Source organism: Lissotriton vulgaris, chromosome 12 (genome assembly GCF_964263255.1).
Source record: "Lissotriton vulgaris chromosome 12, aLisVul1.2, whole genome shotgun sequence".
In the NCBI taxonomy this organism is placed as follows: Eukaryota; Metazoa; Chordata; class Amphibia; order Caudata; family Salamandridae; genus Lissotriton; species Lissotriton vulgaris.
Window position 1 is genome coordinate 402,244,291 of NC_141700.1, and position 21,726 is coordinate 402,266,016.

The 21,726-nt window shown below is 40.9% G+C and overlaps 1 protein-coding gene across 1 annotated transcript; it reads right to left on the minus strand.

The window, feature by feature from the left end:
- Positions 1–18,482: 18,482 nt before the first annotated feature.
- Positions 18,483–20,519, minus strand: LOC147674098 (uncharacterized). The gene has a single exon (XM_086946460.1). The coding sequence runs from the start codon at positions 20,517–20,519 to the stop codon at positions 18,483–18,485; it is 2,037 nt and encodes a 678-aa protein (XP_086802586.1).
- Positions 20,520–21,726: the final 1,207 nt, after the last annotated feature.

Consider the following 21,726-nt stretch of genomic DNA (forward strand, 5'->3'; position numbering starts at 1 on the left):
AGTTTTAACCCCTGTGTTTGTTCAGGAATCTATCATGACAGTTATTGGTGTCTGTGGGCCAGAATAACCATTTTTTCCAATCAGGATTAGTTCTGTTTTATGTTACAATATATGGTACGTCTACCTCCTTTTCTGTAGTATCATTCCCTTCAGATGTGGGTTTAGGTATAGACAGATTATTTAAATCTTTTATCTTAGCCAGGCCAAGACAAAAATTCTGTTGAACAGTGTCATTTAAAAACATTATTTGTTCTGGTATAATGCAGGCTCTGAACAAGGCTTCTAAACCTTGTACCTGCCAGTCTTTTGTGTGCCAGACAGTTTTTATCTCAATGTTGTCTTTCCAAAAGTCGAAACCTAATGTAGACAGCTGAGCATAAAAAATTGCAGAATAAATGTGTTTGTTATTGGTCAACATTGTTTTCTCATTCCTGTCTTATTTACATTTTTGAAATAAAATGATTCTGGATTTGTAACATTAAACCCTGAGAAGTACGAAAAATGTTCATGAAATGTTTTTGAGCTGCCTTTTGGTGGTGTGGGACAATGTTCCCATTGATTATATGTAAAAACATTCCTAGGATTTGCAGATTTATGCAAGAAATAGTGACCATAATGATTAAAACAATACATCTGTTCATAATCTGATGACCCTTCTAAATAGTCATGTTCAGTAAATTTTGCAGACATTTCTAAATCTGACATCATATTATTAATTGTCTCAATGTCCGAATCATCAGGAAATGTGCTGGGTGATACAAAGACACTTAAAGAAACCTTGAACTGGTGTAGAATCTTCAGCAGCTCCACCGGGCCATAGATGTCATAATCAGTTCTATCCCATGCTATACCACCAGGTATAGGAACAGCTGTGATGTTTACTGATGACAGGTCTCTCTTTTCACAATGGGATGATTTGTGAGGTTTTAGGACCACGTTGATTTTCTGACTTTCTCTATTCATTGTACTGTATTTTCCATCTATCATTTGTCCCAAGCTTAAAACTAAAATCAGCCATAGCAGGAGAAAAAATACACCTAAACTAATCCAAAATTCAATCCATGGTGAAACCAGATATATTTTCTCAAGTTGATGAAAGAGTTCTGTTATTTTTTCTTTGAGAGTTTTATTTGCTGGCGTTTCTTCGGGCTCACTAGGATCCTCAGAAAATGTATCAAAGTTGATGAAATAGCCAGAGGCAGTTCTGTCAATTGTTGGAATTGCATCAGGATTGTTATTAATCTTTGGAGTTGCTTCTTCATTTGTCATATTAGTATAGTCAGAGGCTATTGTAGACAGGTGTTTCTTGACGAACTGTTATTTGGGTCTCAAGAGGCACGAGTTCCATGGCTTTGTTGCATAGTCCTTATTTTCTTACTGCAGGTTTATCAAACGTGATAAGTCTTTCAGTTTGAACCTCTTGGATAGTACCAATATTTGGTCTTCTGCTACATCTTGGGAGTCCACTGGGCCTACTACCTGATATAGGCCACATGATTGTGGTTTGACCAGGTCGATGGACACAACTCTGTTCTCCTATTTACCAGCAAGGGGCGGTAGTACTACTGATCTTGTTCCTTGGATTGCCAAGACAGGTACTGCTTTTCTGTAAGAAGCCCCAAATTCCTTCTTCACCGCTATCTTTTCCCTGACTAGATACCCAATCTTTGGAATCCAGACAGGTCTTGCTGTGAGAGGTGTTTTTTCTTCAGTGGCTGTTGGCTTTTGTATCGTGTTACTCAGAATTCTTCTTTTTTCATGAAAGTCCTGTAAAACAGCCAAATGATCTTTGACATCAAAGGGTTTTTGTTCCACCACTGAAGTTTGACAATCGAGGAATTCGATTATCCTTCTAGTACCAAACAGTAATTCATATGGAGTGATTCCCCCAGAGAATTTCTTGGCAGATTGTTAAGAATACGTTGGACACTTATTAGATATTTGACCCACCCATCACCTGAACCTAATACCTTAGCTGTTATGGATTGCTTTATGTCACGTTTCTTTCTTTCCCCTACCGCCTTACCCTCAGGATGGAAACGACTAAATTACCACAATGCAACGCCCAAGCTAACCATAGCCTCCTTGTAAGCTTGAGAGCTAAACGCAGGACCCTGATCAGACTGTAGCGTGCAGATTGCGTATGTGCCTATAAAGACTCGCGAATCCTTTATAACAGTTCTGGCGTCAGCCGATCGCTGGGGCCACATCCAAATAAATCTTGTCCTAGTAGTTGTGGGACCGCATCTGTTCATGATGACATCTGCATGTAGATAGTCTAATGCTGTCTAACAAAGGCATCTGAACTGGGCTGGCTACACTGAAGTCAGGTATATGGTAGTTGTCAAAGCTATGATATCTGTATCAGGTATCACAGTTGATTCCAAATTCGTAAACTTGGATGCTCATTCTCGCCACCAGTACATCTCTTCTAATTCTTTTAGAGATTTCAAGATCTCTTGATGCGTCAGACCCTCTCCCATATGTGCTTCTTGAGCCAAGTAAGCCCTCAGCTTCCTGTTTGGAATTACTCTGTCCCCCCACTCCAGGGATTCGAGCAAAATGAACAGAGTTTTCATCAATTATGTATGTATACATGAGTGGATAGTTTAGAGGTAACGCTGCATGATTTCCTTCCATAGAGGCTTTTACTGCTAGTAATGTTTCACCGTCTAATACTCTTTCTGAGCGAGCGATTGTAGCTACGGAAGCCGTTTGCACAGCTGCCTTCGGGGCTTCATCAGCCAATGAATTCCCTACAACGTGAACGCCATCAAGCTGATGACTCAGTGTATGAATCACGTAAGTCTTTTGTAGTTCTTTCTGTAAAAGAACTACTTGTTCCCAATGCATTTTATGCTTGATTGTGCCACCTTCTGAATTTTTGAACCCGTTTTTAACCCAGTTCTGCAAATTTTCGTTGTAAGATTCAACTTGGAAATATGAATCGCACACTATTAGTGTATTTTCAAGCGCCATATTGAAAGCCTGTAGTTCAGCTCGCTGAGCTGTACAGTCTCTAAGTGATTGAGTATTTTTGACCATAGGTCTAAATTTGCCTTCGCGCCAGCGACCTTTAACAATCGCGCACACAGAGCTATAGGCTTGTTTACCCCCAATTGCGGGCTGTGCTGATCCGTCTGTATATATTATACATCCGTAATGTTCTAGAGGCAGAATCTCGGTCGGCAGAGGACATTCATGTTCATATTGGAGAAATTCTTGTGTTTTTAAGTATGGGTCAAACACGTATTCAACGTCTGTTGCAGCAAGAGAGTTAACCCATTGTATCCATCTTGGATGTAAAGCTTTTGCATTTGGAATGCTTGCTTTTGTCACTGTCTCAAAGGCAGGTACAGGTGTAACGATCATTATGAGTTTACCCTGTGCAAGGGCTCTCTCCTTTGCTACTGCAGTTTGAACCGCTGTCAGAATTTTCTCAGTAGAAGTGAATTTCATTTCTGTTTGTGTGTACAAGTGTGATTTGTAAGCAATTGGTACAGTTTCTCCTTCATTGAAGGTCAGGTACGTGAATCTGCATCTCCCTGGGATGATTCGGATCACAAGGTTGCGCACGTTTTTGCATGTCTGTAATTGTGTTTTTGCTAACATGTCTGTTTGGACTGAACGCAGAATTTCTGTGTGTGTTTGAGTCCAATTAGTTGGTTTGAAATCAGGTTTGATTAATTCGTAGAGAGGTTTAATCCTTTCTGCATAATTCAGAACATAAGTTCTTCCACAATTCGGGAAACCTAGAATTGACTGTTAGTTTTTCAGCGTCTTTAAAGTTGTAGCAGCGCACATTTCTCTAGAAAGTTAGCTGCCAGGCTTTTGCCTTCACTTGATAACTCGTAGCCTAGAAATAGGACGTTGAGGTGGGCAATTTGTGATTTTTTAAAATTGAATTTATACCCTTCAGATGCGAATCCAAGTATTATGGTGTTCACTCTTTCCAAGTGTACGTCTAAGTCGTCGTCTGTAGGATAGATGTCATCAACATAGGATAAAGCCTCATCATCATACGTTTGTAGTAACTTTGTTACCCTGGCTGAAATTAACCCTGACTATTCTTGAATCCTTGGGGGGGACGGCAAAATTGTTGCGGTGTCTCCATAATTGAGAAATATTTACGGGAATAAGGGGTCTGTGTGAAAAGCACGACTGAGTTACTCGAGTATATAGCGTTAATTTATCACCTTAACAAACGTTGGGTGCCATGTAGTGTAGTTCCTATATTCCCAATAGGCTCTCCACATTGGAATAATATATACTGTAGTTTAGACATAGGACTGAGGTCATCTAGGTCTCTACCGAATATATTAAACTTAATAGTGAGTGCCAGCTAGCTCAGAGGTCACTAGAAACTTTCTTGAATTCACAAGAAGGGATTAGTTTCTGACAACCACATAAACATGACAACTTTGTTTCCCCAGGATAAGAAATGTATCTCTAGAGTCGTGGAAACAATAGATAGCTATTTTATTCAGTCAATCATGCATGCTTCGTTTCACCAGAGGTGCTGAGAAAATAGAGAGACAGGCGTTTTCAATAAAGGTATTTTTTGAACAGTCTTCTTTCTCAAGCATAAGAAATGTACTGCTACAATCGTAATACTTGTCATAAAGTATAATGCATATAATACGAACAGTATTATAAAGTAGTACTGTAAAAGCATGATATGGTTTCTAAGCCTTAAAAGTGCATAAAATGTATAAAATACATACAGTAATAAATAAAGACTAAAAATACTCAACTGGTGCTTCTAAAATACGCCTACCCCAGTGTAACTAACCTAAGTCTAGTACAAGGGAAGGAAGGAAGTGAGGAGTAGCCTAAGTTTAGTAGTTCTCTGCCAGGAATCTATTCCAAGAATTCTCTAAGAGGTCTAATCAGCTCCGTACCTTGGTTTTAGAATGAAGGAGGTCTTGTATCTCTCTCTCAGGACTCGATTTCCCAGATACCTGCGAGGGTAGCCTGGAAACACTGGAGCTGGATTTCTCGGCAAGAGAAAAGACAGAGTCTCTCAGTGCGTAGCTGGAGGGTCGGCTTCCTTCAACACTTGCTGCTGCAGGGCGTCGGGCAAGTAGATAGTCGATCTGCTCCAAACCACTGTGTGTTTGTCTGGGCAAACCTAGGGTTATTTATACTTTGAAGGTGCCGAGTTTGACGCATGATTGGACCTAATAACGTCACTCAAAGGCTAGATTCTTTGAAAACTCCAGTATTTCTTGGCGAACTCAATATTCAAGCAGGGGGAAGTCCGTAGCTACTGAAGGTGGGTTTTTCCAAGAAATCGTTGTTGATTCTCGGAACTTAATGGAAGTAGCCATGCTGTATTTGGGCTGCAAGACTTAGGCCAAATATGGTAGTGAGTTCTATGCCTATATAAGGATTTGATAAAGCATACCTATATAAGGGCATGAATCGGGAAAATTTACACTAGGGTCCTAGATTCATTTACAACAACCTGAGTAAAAGGATGACTGCAAGAGTAATGCCTGGGTCATTCGATTAGTGCATGCATAGTGTCTGAGAGAATGCATGAGTGCATGGTTAGTGCCTAAGTGATCGCATGGTTGCAAAAGTAGTGCCTGAGTAATTGTATGAGTGCATGGCAGGTGCCTGGGTGATTTCATGAGTACAAAGGCAGTGGCTGGGTGATTGGATAAGTGCATGGGTAGTGCCTGTGTCAAAGCAAGAATACAATGGCAACTCCTGGGTTATCCACTCAGTGCAAGACGTGTGCTTCAGAGAATGGGGGAATACATGGGTAGTGTCTACATGAGAAGATGACTGCCTGCCTGATTACATTAACTGTATAACAATACCAGGCATGACTCTAATCAGTAAGGCTAAGTCCTCTATACCAAACCAACAACCATAATGCCAATACTGATAAAACATTCAGCACAATTAAATGAATGGTGCAAAGACACTCAAACTATGCAACCATAAGCTCTTCAATAGCCTTTATTTCAATACCACAAATTGAGTCTGTCTGCATAGATCACAATGGAAACATACTGGTACATACAAAACATCAAAGACATATATAAAAAAGTTTTTTTCATGTCATAACTTACTTCAATCTACTTGCACACCACTTCCAATCAAACTTTCTCATTCACTCTATTCTTCATTCAATCACCACACTCACCACACACCACAATAGTCCTTTGGGCCAATATAACTTTATTCCATGACCTGTGGAATGACCCTATCACCAACCAAACAAAACAATAATAAATTCTATTTCTCGTGATGCACGTTATAATATATTCACATTACTTTAAATTTTTAAATGAATAATTGTATTCAATGTGCACCAGAAAAGCCAAAAGTTAGTAACAATTGTTTGGTACTGAGTAACAACAAATCTCCACGCATTTCAAACCCCCTTGTTGCCGGGGTTTTCATCAGGACCAAACACCGCAGTGGAGACAAAAAAAAAACATGTGTTTTGTCCTGGATCCAACTAAGATTGCCTCACCACTGTGTTCCACTTCAGCCTTCACGTACCTATTCCAAAAGAAACCACAACAGTGTAATTCCCCAAGATCTGGACTATTTGTGTGATTCTAAAAAAGAAAAGAAACCAACAAAACGTTGTTATGTCTTAATAGTTATACAAGAGAAACTTGTGTAACGGACATCCTGTGTGGTAACACTTGCACTTACTTAATAATATCCAAAAGTTGTGGACTGTTTTAATGCTGTATGATCAACGAGCTACCAGAGCCGTATTTGCCGTGCACCTATCCAAAATAATTAACACAGTATAACTGTTCCGCTCGCTAGCAACAGAGTTAGTATTTCTGCTCATCGATTCCCTTGACTGATTTCGACATACCTTACTTGTTCAGCACTAAGGTCGAGTTCAAATATCTCTTTGCGTTACCCTCGCTTCTCCAGCTTCAATTGCTCCGTCCGGCTGTAAACAACATGTTTCTATTAGCCCTCAAATCTGTTTGATAAACAGTATAGTGCGACCGTGTGGAATAATTAACGGGGCTTACCACAAAAAGTTACCGCACTCCCTTCGCCATAACTCGATAATTTCCGGGCATGACGTGTATTGACATCGCCAAAAGAATTAAGTAACCAGGCGCTGGGTGTACTGGGAATTGTAGTTTGACTGTAAGAATTGGATTTAACGAAAGCATAGCATCATATAGAAGTGCGGGATTATCAATATATTGATTTGGAATAACTGGCAACAAATTGATTTAACAAAAGTGTGGCTGCGCTTGGCACTGCTCGATTAAGAATATATCAATTTAAAATTACTAGCCACATATCCTCCTTTAGGGGGAAAAAGGGAAAGAATAACCACAGGATTCCAAAATATGTTTTTTATACATATAGGGATACCAAAAGATGATGACACATGGCAAATACCTCTGATCTTTCGATGTGTTCAATGTGCACATTCTCAACTGGTCATGCCTTACAGTGAACAAAGATTTGACTGCCACATGATAGGAGAGTAATGCCTATAATGTTCACATCCAATATACATGATTACAGTTTATACCATTTCTCATCGAAATCTATTAAATACAAACCAGACAATGTTGTTTCTCAAAACACTGAACCGTATGCCATTCCCTCTTTGAACACTGTAATTCCAATATTTACAAAAGCACTGTCTATACTTAAACCTTGAGATTTATAAATAGTTACTGTACACACTAAAGACAGAGGAGACTGTTTTCAATGAACATTTGTACAAGCAAAAAACGTACAACACAAAGCTCAATCTGTATTACTTCTTTAATCTGGTAAATTTTTATAATCAAAAATTGTTTTTCATCTCTGTTCAGAAATTTTACAAAATCAACAACTTTTCCCAATGGTCTATGTACCAAACCTTCCTGTACATTCAAAATACGTAGTAAAGTTACCCGACAATTTATACATACATGTAAAGTCTTTTATAAGACTGCAGTTTTAGAAACAGACTTTTCCAAATAATGCAATTTAGCCTGTAGTTTCTCTGTAAGAAGAATAGTCACTCCCTGGCATTCAATTTTATCAATAGCTTCAATTTCCACTATTTGTTGTTTTTCCAGTTTCAAAAGTTCTTAATTAGATGTAGAACACTATTGCAGTGTAGGCATTCGGAGAACTATAGGCTTCTTTTCTCCAGTGAGAAGAAGGCACTGCCACTTATTACCAAGAAGAATGGTTTGTCACCCAAGACCTGTTTTTTGGGAGAAAAAAAAATTGCTCCTGCAGCAGTGGCATTCAGAGAGCAAGCTGGGAGCAGCACCCCCGCATCAATAGACCGACCAAACCAACCTAGTACCAAGCCAATTTATGTCGCAGAGGCAGCCAGTCTAATCAAAAGTCCAATGCTGATTAGCAGTGATATTGAAACTAAATTATCGCAAAGTAGTACCCAAACAACTTAGGAGACTCAGATAAGGTAAGTGGACAGCAACAGCCACAACAACAGCCACAAAAACCACTCCAATAGTAGTCGTTCCTCGCGAAGTAGGGGCAGTTCAGGAAATCGAGCTTCCTGCAGAGGAATGAGAGCAAGCCACTCATTCAGAAGATCAGTTTTCTTCCAGATCCCCAGCAAGGGGAAGGAGGATTAGTCCATCGACTTCTTCTGCAAGCCCCCCTGATGGAGCAAGGATTCCCACGTTAAGAGACTTGCTTGTACTCATAAACCTCAAATAACGTTAATGAAATAACCAACATGTTCGTTTTACTAATTTTGCACATTTTCCATTATACGGGGCGACCGAGCAAAGCTAGCTTATGTGTTTATTAACCTTAATACGCTTGCATATTAAAATGGCTGCTGCTACGCGGGAATTTAGACTGCGCATGCTTCGGTCATACCCATGTGATGTGACGTATTCAATGTCTTGGAGGGAAAATATTTGCACATGCGCAATGAAGCTAAGATGGCAGCTCTGTGTTCTCACATGCTTAAAGCTTGCTTGCCGCTTTCGATAATCTGTTCGTTCTGCATAATCATAATGCTATAGTTTATTATAAAGTAATGGGAGTTGTATAGAAATTCATTATATACAGTGAAATCATTTATTCTATGTTCTAAAACTGTTCCTTTCCATTTTATGTAACACTTCGAAACTTGGCTGTTCTATCATGATATACTCCATCTTGAATGAATCTGCGTCTGCGCGAGATCAGCGAGTCTCCAGAGCAGATGACCTTTGAAATTCCGCCAAGGAGCTGATTGACTGAAGAGATGCTCCTGGGAACCTGAACTGTGACCAAGCTGAATGAAGCTGAACTGTACTACAGTCGCAACAAATGTATACGATGTTGTATTCAACATTGTTAACTGAAAAGCATATGTCATGAGAACCTGGAATTTAAGGGGCGGGAAAGGAAACTAAGAAAAAAGCATGCGAAAGTCTAAAATTTAGGTGGTGTGATGACCTAACCTCCTCCTTTGTCCAATCAAAATTGGGGATCCTTACACTTGCAACATTGGGGGGTGGTACACTGACCCGAAAAACAGTATAACTAGCGTAGGTTTAACTAGAGAATGTATCCGACTTGTCCGAATAGCTGACCTGTCACTGACCCAACGCACTCTATAGGTGACTGAAAACAGAGAGCTGCGGAGCACTCAGTTGGGAGGTTCTAGAAACCCATTTCAGGGTTTTGGCAATTGAAAGTTCTGGCGCAGCACTTTGCTGGGAGGTTCGAGAACCCAATCGGTGTTATTGGCAGATTCCTTGCAGAGAGGGAGTAGCGCAGGCGTTGCAACCGAAGTTGCAGGTGTTGGTCTTAACCTTTGGTGAACCGGTCCTGATCCAAATTCTGGGGTTATCCTGTCCTGACTGTCCATGAGCTGCACCTGCTCGCCTACTGGCACTAAAGTCCTTGGGGTTCTTCCTGTCTTTTCCAAACTGACCCGAGGCAAGGGTTGGTCTTCAATCTATCCTGGTAAATATAAAGTCTGTGTGGGTGATTGCCTTTCTAGGTTTGCATTTCTAACATTCTCGAATATTGCAAAGTTTAATTGCATTTGTTCCTTTTCTTCCTTTGTCCCTTGGTAAAAGAGATATTCATGTATTATTGACCTTAATATGTTCCACTTTTCAACCCACCTTTAGTCAATGCTAAATCGCTTCTATATAGTATATGTTCCTTTTCTCACCCTCCCTTTCAGTAAATAAGCTGAATTTAATAGCATGTTCCAAATCTTACCTTCCCTATAGTTTTATGATAAAACTCTAAATCTCGGATTGCTGTAAGTTTTCTTGAACTGTCATTTGAATTTCAAATGTCTTTGGGCTTAATATGTTCCTTTTCTTTACTCTCCTTTAATCAAAGTTGCGAAAGATTGTTATCTAAATATAGCATGTTCCTTGTTTTACCTTCCCTTTATTCTAAGTTCGTAAATGCTTAGCATACTTTATCTCTTGCATAGCTATACGTTATGTATGATTTTGATCATAGATAGTTTGATCTGCTTTAACCTTATGCTCATGATATATGATGATGAAGATGATTAGATAAAAACTTTGAACCTACCCAGAGTCTGTGGTCATTTCATATTTTTCAAATGTTTATAAATGTAATGAAATTATGGGCCCAGGTGAGTATTAGTAAACATTTCCTAGCTTGGTGACCTGCGCGCTCTATCAGTATACTTTTCTGATAAGCAGAGGTATGGTTAGGGATTAGTTAAAGTTAGGTAGTTAGTTAGTTAATAGGTTAAGATTCATATTTTCATTGATCAATCAAATGTGCTAATATTGAATTGTTTATTTGATGCTGCTATATTGAAGTTTATATACTAACTAATATTGTGCGTACCTGTTATATGTTTTGTCTGGAATTCCCAGGGGCAGAATAGCGGGTGGTAAGTAGAAGCCACGTCCCAGTGAGGTCACTTACTCGTGGAAAATTAGCGCATGGTTGGGCGGAGCTGGAAGCACTAATTAGGGTTTTCTGGGTGAATGATTGAATAAGTGATAGCAACGAGTTCGCTGGCAAAACGTGTAATGTGATATAACCTAGTAAGGGTCACACGGAAGGAGTAGCAGGTTCGTCGGAGCTTGATTGATAGCAAAAGGGTTCGTTGGTGAAACTTTAGAGTGGTTGAGTCGAGGGAGTAGCAGGTTCTCTAATGCTTGTGTGAAGGATAGGCAGAAGGGATCTATCCGCAGTATATGAAAAGTAGACAGAAGAGGTTTACTTGCAGTGAAATAAATCTTTCCTTTCTAGACACTCGAGTACAGTGGCGAATGTTTTACGTTGTAAATTAAATAAAGCACTTGCACTTTAAAGAAAGAAATTGAGTTTCCGTTACCTTGTGAAGGAGGGAGTCAGTTGCGGAGCTGCGCTGACGTCACTCAGTTCCGCGCTGGTATTGGTTGAAACAGCGGGTGTGTAGCTGAGATAGTATTGTAAAGGAGGGGTGAGCGCAGGAGCGTGAGAACTTGACTCATGAGAAAAGCCGCGCATCCATTGGTTGAAAATTATTTGCAACCACAGTGTTGATTGGTTGTCGAGAAAAATAAGACGCGCTAGTATTGGAAGTGATTTTGTAAACAAAGGAACTTTGCTGAAAGTATATGTGGTATCCAACTTTTCCAGAGATTAGATCTGATCCCACATACCAGGGTTTTGCTAGAGAACAGGCGATACGAGGTAGACCTCGCAAAATGTACGCAAGCAAGAGAAAAATAACTTTCGTAGACAAAGTTAAAAATTATTTCAAGACAAGCCGATTAAAACTAGAGAAGGAGTTATTATTCCACCACCAAACGCTCCTGCACTTTCATGTTGTTTGATAAAGTTTACCATTCTTGTGTATGGTTAGAAAATTGGGTGGAATATACCAAAGATGATGGAATTTTAGCATTTCCCTTAGTAGGTAAAGGTTAAAAGAGAAACCAAAGAAAAAGAATGAAAGAATGGTGACAGAATATGCTAGTGGAAGGTCTTTACACAGTACTAAGGGTAGAGGAACATGTGGGAGGTAAAAGAACTGAGAAAACCAGACATTCATTGAAAAGTGGTGATTCTGATGATGATTACATGGAGGATTTATTAATGAAAAATCCACCACTATATAGTGACGAAACGAGAATAGTAAATCCAAATAACCCATTCTTTAGGCGTCCCTGTAATGAGGGGTCAAGCACATCAAATCCGACTGCTCCGTTTCTAAGCCACCTTTAATTCCGCAAGTAATACATGAGACCTCCATTGAAAGAGTATTACAAGAAAGAGAAAGAGAAAGAGAAGCTTTAAATAAACAGAGAAGTGAATTAATGCAGAATATTTCCCAATTAAATACAAGTCCTGAGGCTTTGACAATTCCAGTAACTATTGGCCCAGTTGTTCCATTGTACCGAGATAAACAAGCTAGTCCAAAAGCTCCCATTATAACTACATCAGCCAAGAAAAGAACCCCTGATAGTAGATGATCAGGCAAGTGAATGTGAATCAGTGATTTCCTTAATGGATTTACCAATACGAGAGCCTGAAAGTGGTTCCATGAGAAAAAACACTCCTGTACCCACAAGGGAAGTACAGATAGAAACTTCATCATGTACGAGAAGTGCCACTGTAGTAACTCCTGAAGAAACAGAGAGATGGACCCGTGAAATAGAGAGACCAAAACCGCAGCCCTAGCCATTAGACATATATAAATTAAGAATTGAAATAGAGGAATTGATGAATGGAAATGTGGGATTGGAAAGATTGAATACCCTTAGTGAAGACGAATTGCTGTTTGTCTGCAAAAGCATCACCAGAAATACAAGGGTCCTTCACGAAAAATGTATGGACACTGCAGCTAGCATGGGAATTGACATTGGCAAATCTAAAGTATTGCAGAAACCCTATCAAGTAGAATTCTCTGACAAAGATTTAGAAAACACGAATGTGTCAGGTAAAAAGGTCCAGATTAGAGAGCTCATGAATTTGATGCAAAAATGGGGAGATCTAGAGAAATGAAAAGCAAGATGGGCAAAAAAAAAGAAAGAGGTGCGGTCAAGTCAATTGGCTTCAGAATTTGTCCTAAAAGAGGCAGACAAGGTAGAAAATTTATATCCTATGCGAGAAGTACCAGGTGGAGGATATGTACCTGTGCCATGGTCCAGACAAGATATTGTATCATTACAAATGATTTCCCAAAATTGCAAGATAAACCTGTAGAGTGGTACAGACAGGTCAAGAGATTTGTGAAAGTTTCAAAATGCCTCCTGAAAGATTTAGATGTTTTTTTTTACATTGTAGTTCCCGTGGATTTGTGGACAGAATGTAAAATTGATTTTGATTGGCCAAATGAGGGATACCCTAGATATCCAAAGACAGGGGCTCCTTCTGAAGATGTTATGAGAAAGTACAGTCAGGTGATGTTGTACCTAAAAGGAAAGGTGCCTGCAAAAGAGACAGACTGGACCCGAAAGGAAAGAACTACTTAGAATCTAGATGAAACTGTACATTCATATTATGAGTGTCTGTTACAAGTGTTCAAGACATATAGTGGCCTGGACATTATTAAAATGAAGGATATGACCCACTTCATTTATCAATTTGTGTTAGGGTTAAGGCCTGAGATTTCACAGTGGATTTTTTTTTTTTTTTTTTTTTTTTTTATTGACAAATTCATAATTAATACATAAGATTCAAAAAGAAACAAAAGTAGATACAGCAGATGATCAAATAACTTAATTAACAAAACAATTTATAAAATATCAAGTGGGATAACAACGCCAGAGAGGAGAGAGAAAGAAAAAATGAGAAATAAACATAAAAAAGTGACAACAGAAAAAAATATAAGCAGATTAAACGATCAGGAATCTGAGAAACAAAAGAGATGTCCATTAATCATCGGCAGAACCTAATTGGCGAACCTCATTTGTGTACCATCTTGTAATCGGGTCCCAAATCTGTGCTCCTATTGCTTTCATTTTTCTCCCCCTAGTAGCATATATTGCAATTTCTTGTTTATAGATTGCAAGAAAGCGACTAAGCCACATATGAAAAGTAGGGGGGTCTACGTCTTTCCAACGAGCTGCCAAAATGATACGAAGTACAGCATACCCCAGAAAAACTACCGCTTGCTCCTTTTTATTATGACCCAGTGAATCATCGTGGCCTAGTATACAGAGAGTTAGAGAGTCCCTTATCTGACGTCCAAAGACCTGAGCCCAGAACTCCAACATCATGGTCTTTAACCGCCTCAACTCCGAACATTCTGAGAACATGTGAAGTAGATTGGCGAGTGGTTGTTTGCATCTTGGGCAGTTGTTGTCGGCCCGAAGACCCCAACCAAATAATTTTGCAGGTGTATAGTATAGGTTGTATACTGTTTTATAATATTGTGCTCTTAAATTTGAGGCTATAAAGTATTTTGTAGATAACGCTAGTGAAAGATCGATATCAACATTAGGATTTGCCAGTTTTACAGCCCAAGATTGTTCTGTTTTTTCAATATCATCAGGGAGATTACCCATAAGAATCTGATACAGAGTCCCTATTCTTGTCGTTTTCTTACCAATAGCTTCAAGAAGTGGAAGTCTGTCTCGTATTATTACTGGAAAAACATTGCGGATACATGACAGTATTTGAAAATATTTCAGAAAATCTTGCGTAGGGACACGATATTTTTCTTGAAAATATTCAAAAGATATGGGGATATTATGTCCTAATATGTCACCAACTGTATTGATACCTAGATGTTCCCACCTCTGCGAAGTAGCATCATTAAGGGATGGGGGGATGATTTTACTATGCCAAAGAGGAGTATATCTTGTAAAATTGGGAATTGATAGGTATTTAGAGATTGCTTTCCAACCCACCCATGCATCTAAGACTGTCTTCAATTTGATTTTTTTATAGTATGAAGGCTCTACCTGTCTTAAAAAGAGCCCTTTACACTTATCACCGAGACTAAGTTCATAGATCGATGGAATATATAGGTATGGGGGCGTATAGGTATTAGTTTTGTTATCCGTAAGCAGGGGATCCATAGATTGCATCAGTGTTGCCCAGAGATATAATTTTAGATTGGGGATAGCTAGTCCCCCTCTATCCTGTGGAAGCGACATTAAGCGGAGGGATCTTCTTATCTTTCCGTAACTCCATATAAATTTAGATATAGCAGACTCAATGGTTTTAATGAAATTATCTCCAGCTAGCAACGGGATCGCTCTAAAAAGGTAGAGGACCCTCGGGAAGATATTCATTTTAATATAGTTAGCCCTCCCAATTATAGATAGATGTAAGTTGTCTATTCTTTTGAGGTCTATTTTAATTTTATCAATGAGGGGAGTGTAGTTCAAATGGATAATTCTCTCCACTTTAGTAGTAAGGCGTATGCCTAAGTATGTAGCTTCTTCAACTTTGAGAGCACTTTCATAATGGATATTATCAGTAGCTAACACCATGGTTTTGTCCCTATTTAACGAATATCCTGAATATGTGCCAAATGCCTGGGTAATTGATTCAATTTCCAGGATTGCCTCTGTGGGGTTGTTAGTTACAACGGCAATGTCATCCGCATATGCCATGACTTTGGTGGAATATGGCCCTATTTTAATAGGCTGTATTAAAGGGGTCGAAAGTAGTTTCTGTATAAGGGGGTCTATGTATAGTGCGAACAGGATCGGGGAGCATGGGCAACCCTGTCTTGTACCTCTATGTACCTTGATAAGCTCTGACTCATTGCCACATATAGAGATTTTTGCACTAGGATCGGTATATAAAGCTTTGATGGCTCTGATGAATTTGTATCCAAAATTCTTTCGTTCTAATATGTTCCAGAGAAACTGCCATGCTACTCGATCAAAAGCCTTTTCGGCATCGAGGAGAATCATCGCCATCTCGCCCCCCGTGGTTCCCATGATATCAAAAAGGGTGGTGGCTCTCCGGGTATGATCTGTAGTGCCCTTTCCGGGTATAAATCCGTGCTGCCAGGGGGATACGAGATGTTTGATAACCCCGTTCAGTCGGTTGGCTAGTATTTTTGAGTAAAGCTTTGAGTCAGAATTTATCAGGGATATCGGTCTGTAAGATGATGGAAGCTGAGATGGTTTACCTTTTTTGTGAAAAATTATAATATTCGTTAGTTTCCAGGAGTCTGGTGGGGCGGAGTTATACTGCACTCCGAGAAAGAGATCTAACAATAACGGAATTATTTGTTTACCTAGGATTTTATACAGTTCTAGGGGGATTTTGTCGGGGCCTGCCGCCTTACCATTGGAAAGTTCGGATAGGGCAATCTCTACCTCAGAATAAGTAATTTCTCTCTCGAGTATTATTTTAATCCTGTCATCTAACCTAATGTTTATGTCTTGGTCTGGGAGCCAGTTGCTCAAAAAAGACATGATGTCCGAGTCCGAATTTGTCAGATCGCTATGATACAATTTCTTATAGTATTTTTGAAATATGTTTAGGATATCCTGCTTGGATGTATATTCCTTGGCTTCATATTCAATCATCCTTATATTGCCTTGTGACTGTTTTTGGCGTGTTTGTAATGCTAGGTATTTGCCTACATTCTCCCCTGATTCATATAGTTTATTTTTGTTAGCTTGATAGGTTTCGGCTGCTTTTTGGATCAAGATGTTATTAATTTCATTTTTTAATATCAGTATCTTTTTAGAGGTTTCAGATGTTGGGACCCCCTGGCCTATCTGAGTGGCATGGAGTGTCTCAAGATCGGAAAGTTCCTCCATGAGCTGTATATTGATATTGCCTTCCCGCTTCTTTTTATTGGCGACAAATGAGATTGTTTCTCCCCTTATTGCCGCTTTAAAACAGTCCCAGACCATTACTCGTGACGCGCTAAAGCGGTTACAATCGAAGAAGCCCTGTGCCCAAATTCTCATATGTGATATGAATTCCTGATTAATCAAGAGTCTTCTGTCAAAGGTCCAATTACACTTTGGTTTCACCAATTCGGGGAGATCAAAAACAAAGGTGAGCGCATTGTGGTCCGAAATTGTTTTAGGGGACTTGATCATATCAATCATTACCAGGCCCTCTAACGATGACATGATGTAATCGATCCGGGAATATATATTGTGGGGGTAAGAAAAGAATGTATGGCCGTCCGTCTTTTTGCCTGACTGAACCCACATATCTAGTAAGTTATGGGTTTCCATTAATTGCCTAAGTGCGCTAAATACCTTTGGTTTGCGTCCTTTATAATTCAAAGTGAAACTGTTATTGATGAATACGCCTATATCTATGTTGAAATCCCCACAAAAAATTAAGGAGCCTGTCCAGGAGGCCAGTTCTATCTCTAACTCTTGGAAGATGGTGGGGTCATCCATATTTGAGCCATAGATTGCGCATATTGTAAGACCGCACTCTAGTTGAGCTATCGCCCATCTGCCATTCTTATCCGCTAATCTGCGAGTCGAGGGGCCCATGATAGGTTTAGCTAAGATAGCTATCCCTCTAGTTTTAAAGGATTGGGTTGTGGCTACCAGCAGATTATATCCAGGTAATTTAAGTAATCCCCTATCAGTAGTTACAATATGAGTTTCTTGCAGGCAAAGTATGTCTACTGGATTCTGGCGTGTTAGTTGGAATAGTTGAGCCCTTTTACTTTTATCGTTTAAACCTGCCACGTTCCATGAACATAAACTCACTCTCCCCATTTAAGAAAAAATACGTTCAACCTGGTTTCCATATATCGACCAAATGAGCTGCAGCTAGCATCAAAAATTATAATGTCTCTTGTTTCTCTGCCATATTTGTTGTAATCCACAGATAATATTTGCATATACTTTACTTTGCGAATAAATTTGCGAGTGAATTTGTACATTTTTTTGCATTTTCCCCCACCCCCACCCCCTTTCCCCCTCCCACCCCTTGACTGCCCACCCACACCCCCCCGCCTCTCCCCCAGTGAGGCATTTAGACTCTAGCTAGAGTCTGTTGTGATGGAGAGACATCGCTACCCAGTGTCACCCATATAGACTTATATCTTATACAATCCTTTTATCGGGCGTAAGATAGGAAAAAAATACATGATGAGAATAGAGTAGAGAGAGAAAGAGAAAAAAAAAAAAAAAAGGAAGCGAAAGAAACAAAAAAGCAGTAGTGAATATGATAAAGCCAGAAAACTAAGAGAGCAAACAGTGAGGCCCATTATAGAACTTTTATATAGAGAGCTAAAAAAAAAAATCCTGTCTGGAGAGTGTGATAAGCATCAGTTCTATGTATATTTTGGTTATCGTTTAGTTAGAGGAATTAGATAGGACTTAAATAGTCCACATGCTAGCACCCTAGGGATTTCCTAGGGATTTCCTTTTTTCCCCACCTTTTTCTTCTTTTTTTTTTTTTTTCCCTTTTTTTATATTTAGTGACTAATTGGTGGCTATCTCACAAAGACGTTATCTAATTCATAACCTTGACTAGGTATGCTGTTTCCCCCTTGTTCTCTCTAGTTCCCTCTAGTCCCCCCTCTTTTTAAGGCAGAAGGGCAGTAAGGCCCAACGATATAGTGAAAAAGTACATCTCTAGTTCATACTGTCAAGAAAGTCTTTTGCTTTGATTTCTGAAGTGAAAAACTTAGCGTGGCCCTTATAGATAACTTTCAGAGTTGCCGGATTATTCAGGTACACCTGGGCCTTTTTCTCCAAAAAAGGCTTAATCAGTTGACGAAGCCGCCACCTCCGCTCCACCGTGGTGTGACAGAAGTCGGGTCTAACAAAATAGGAAATTTCACCTCTTGTCCGATGAGCATCTGGTCTTGCTTTCTCGGCAATAGCTTGGCGGAGGAGAAAATTTCCAAAGTACACTAAGATAGCCCTTGGATATTTAGACTGTTCCTTTGCGGCCCTTAACGTAAATGGAGTTCTGTGGGCACGTTGCACCTCTAGCTCCCAGTTCCAGGTGGAAAGTTCAGGGAGCGTATCCTTGAAAAGCTGGATTACAAACATACGCACATTCTCACCCTCAATTTTTTCCGGAACACCAAGTACTCGGAGGTTGTTGCGTCGCATGCGATTTTCCATTTCCTCGAGTTTCCACCTGACGTCTTTTAATTCAGCATCGTGAGCATCTACTTGCTCCTTTACAACTGTGGCTTCAGCCTCATTTACAACTATGCGGTCCTCCATGTCGGTCATTCTTGCATTCGATGCAGCCACTGATTTAGAAAGTTTGCGTACAACTCCCTGGACTTTATGGAGTGCTTGTTGCGCCCTGCGCCCATCTTTTGACGTCTGTTCCCTATGAGAGGCAATTGCCTGTAGCACTGTGTCCATGACAGATGTCAAGGTGGCGTTTTGCTGATCAAAAAAAGGGGAACTATCGCTATGGGGTTTGGAGGGAGGATCCTGCATGCTGGTATGAGGAGATTGGGCCCTAGGGCGACCACTAGTACCAAGGTGGCCTTTTTTCTTTTTTAGCACTGTGTGCCGCCTATGTCTGCCCATAACTACGTCCGGATCACTATCTTGTGAGCTTGCATCCGTGTTTGAACAGATTTCTGAGTCAGATTGGGGGTCAGAGAGAGAGTAGGAGTCTGAATCAATGTCTTGGTCCTGAAGCAGTATAGACTCCTCCGCACCTTCAGAGATGGTAAAAAACTCTGATGGTTCCTTGTCTGTATCTGACGCTAAGCCTGACCCCAATTTGAAGTCAGTTGCACACTGCCCATCATTTAGATGCTGCCGAGCGATAGTAGTCTCATTACCCAAGCTGGACGTAACTGTCTCGAGGGGGGTTATACATGCCTGGGAATGCGCTGGAACTGGAGCTGTTTCAAGAGAGTTAGGCTCGACAGGCTCGACAGGCTCGACAGAAGAAACAGAGGGAACATCACTGTGAAGGGTGTGCGTGGCCTGTATTGGTTGAAGTACTGGTGAGGATGCAGGTCTTACCTCCTTATGAATCGATGCCAATCCTTGCTGAGAAGATACCAGCCCTGCTGATGTAGGTGCTTTTTGCATTGTGGATTCTAATAGTATTGGTGGCATTGTCTCTGTGCCAGGTGGCCCCCCATCCGTTTGGGCCTGTGTATCTGAATGTCGCTGTGCGGTGATATCAGCTGCCTCTTCAACCACTTCAGCCTCTTCAGCCTCAGTCGCCTCAGAAGGGGTTGGATCTGCCGGTTTTCTGGCCTCTGTTACCTCCGTCGGTTTTGAGCGTTGTGAAGCCTCAGGGACTTCAATGGGAACCACTATACCGGACTCCAAAGCAAACACTGCCTGGGGAGAGAGCAGCGAATCAGGGCCGGCGGGAACTGCGGGAGCAATCACCGTCCCGCTCCTTGCGTGGTGAACAGGGGAGGAAGAAACAGCTGCACCGGCGGGTAATTTTCGCAGCAGGTCCACCACAGACGGCCCTGGCCCGGGCCCCGGTGTAACGGGAGTCTTTGCCATCTTGGACTGACCTCGCTCTCTCTTCTGCGGTTGCTGTTCAGGGCAGGCTCCTTCCTCTGATACCGAGCCGCAGCCGCGCCTTGCCGCAAGCTTCTGTTCCCGGGTAGCCTGTTTAGCCGCTCGGGTTTTGGAGGCGGCAGTACCCGATGCTGGATTTTTTGGAGCCATCTTTGCAGGGATAGAGTCGCCGGTCCGGATGGAGGGACTCTCTGTACCTCTCTGTGCCTCACTGCCTTCGCTCAGAGCGCTCGGAACATTTGGGAGACGGTGCCAGGAGAGAAGCCTCAGCAGCGCGTAACCGAGCACCGAGGCCACCAGATGCAGAGATGGATGATGCCGGTCCGTTATAGAAGGAGAATCAGATGCCAGGTAAGCTCCACGCATATTACTTTTTTTCCCTCCCGGATATATAAGCTCATTCATTCATATCTTTTCTGCCAGCAACGAGGATAAAGGTCATTCTCTTGCCATTCCCATAAAAGGAGATCGCCCTTTCGGTTTTCCCAGGCACTGGGCAGAGAGTGTCTCACAGCGGTCTAGGGAGCCGCCGCCATCTTGCTCTGGATTTCACAGTGGATTAAAGACAATAAAATCTGCTGGCAGGCCAAACCAATTGATGAAGTCCTTAAATATGCTAAATACTGTGAAGATGAGTTAGAAAATAATCGAAAAGAATTAAAAGAAAAAGTCATGTGGGCACAAGAAAAATTAGCAGAGCACCATGAACAGCGGTTAAGCATAATGACCAATACTCAAAATCAGGTCCCTGGAAATGGGGGAAAGCCAAGGGTAAAAATGAGTAGAGAAGAGGCCAGGAAAAAGTTCCCCTGCCATGGGTGCGGAAAGATAGGGCACTAAACAGAAACAGAATCAGCTGCCTCATGCACCTAGGCCAAATTATAGGAGCAAAGCACAACAGGGCGAAGACACGGAAGTCTGGGAAGGAAGGGAGGATAAAAATGCAGCAACTTCGCAATTTCTGTTAAATGATACATTCTTCTGTGATGAACCTTACTGACTGTGCCTGTGGGGGGAGGACGAGAAGTGCGTGATTGGCACCTCCTTGATGGTAGACCTGTCAGGGCCATACATTGAAGGAAAGGTTGAAGGAAATGATGTCACCTTTCTGTTGGACACTGGTGCTACCCGTTCTACTGTGAGAACAGCAGACGTTCCAAACCTACCCCTCTCGGGAGAAGCGATCCAAGTAGTGGGCATTTCTAATAAATTAATTAGTACCCCAGTTACAGAAACCATGGAAATTAAAATAGGGAATTTCAAAGAGATGCATAGATTCGTTGTTTGTGATTCAAGCCCAGTGAACTTACTAGGACGAGATTGCTATGCAAAATTAACTGTACCATCTCTTGCACTC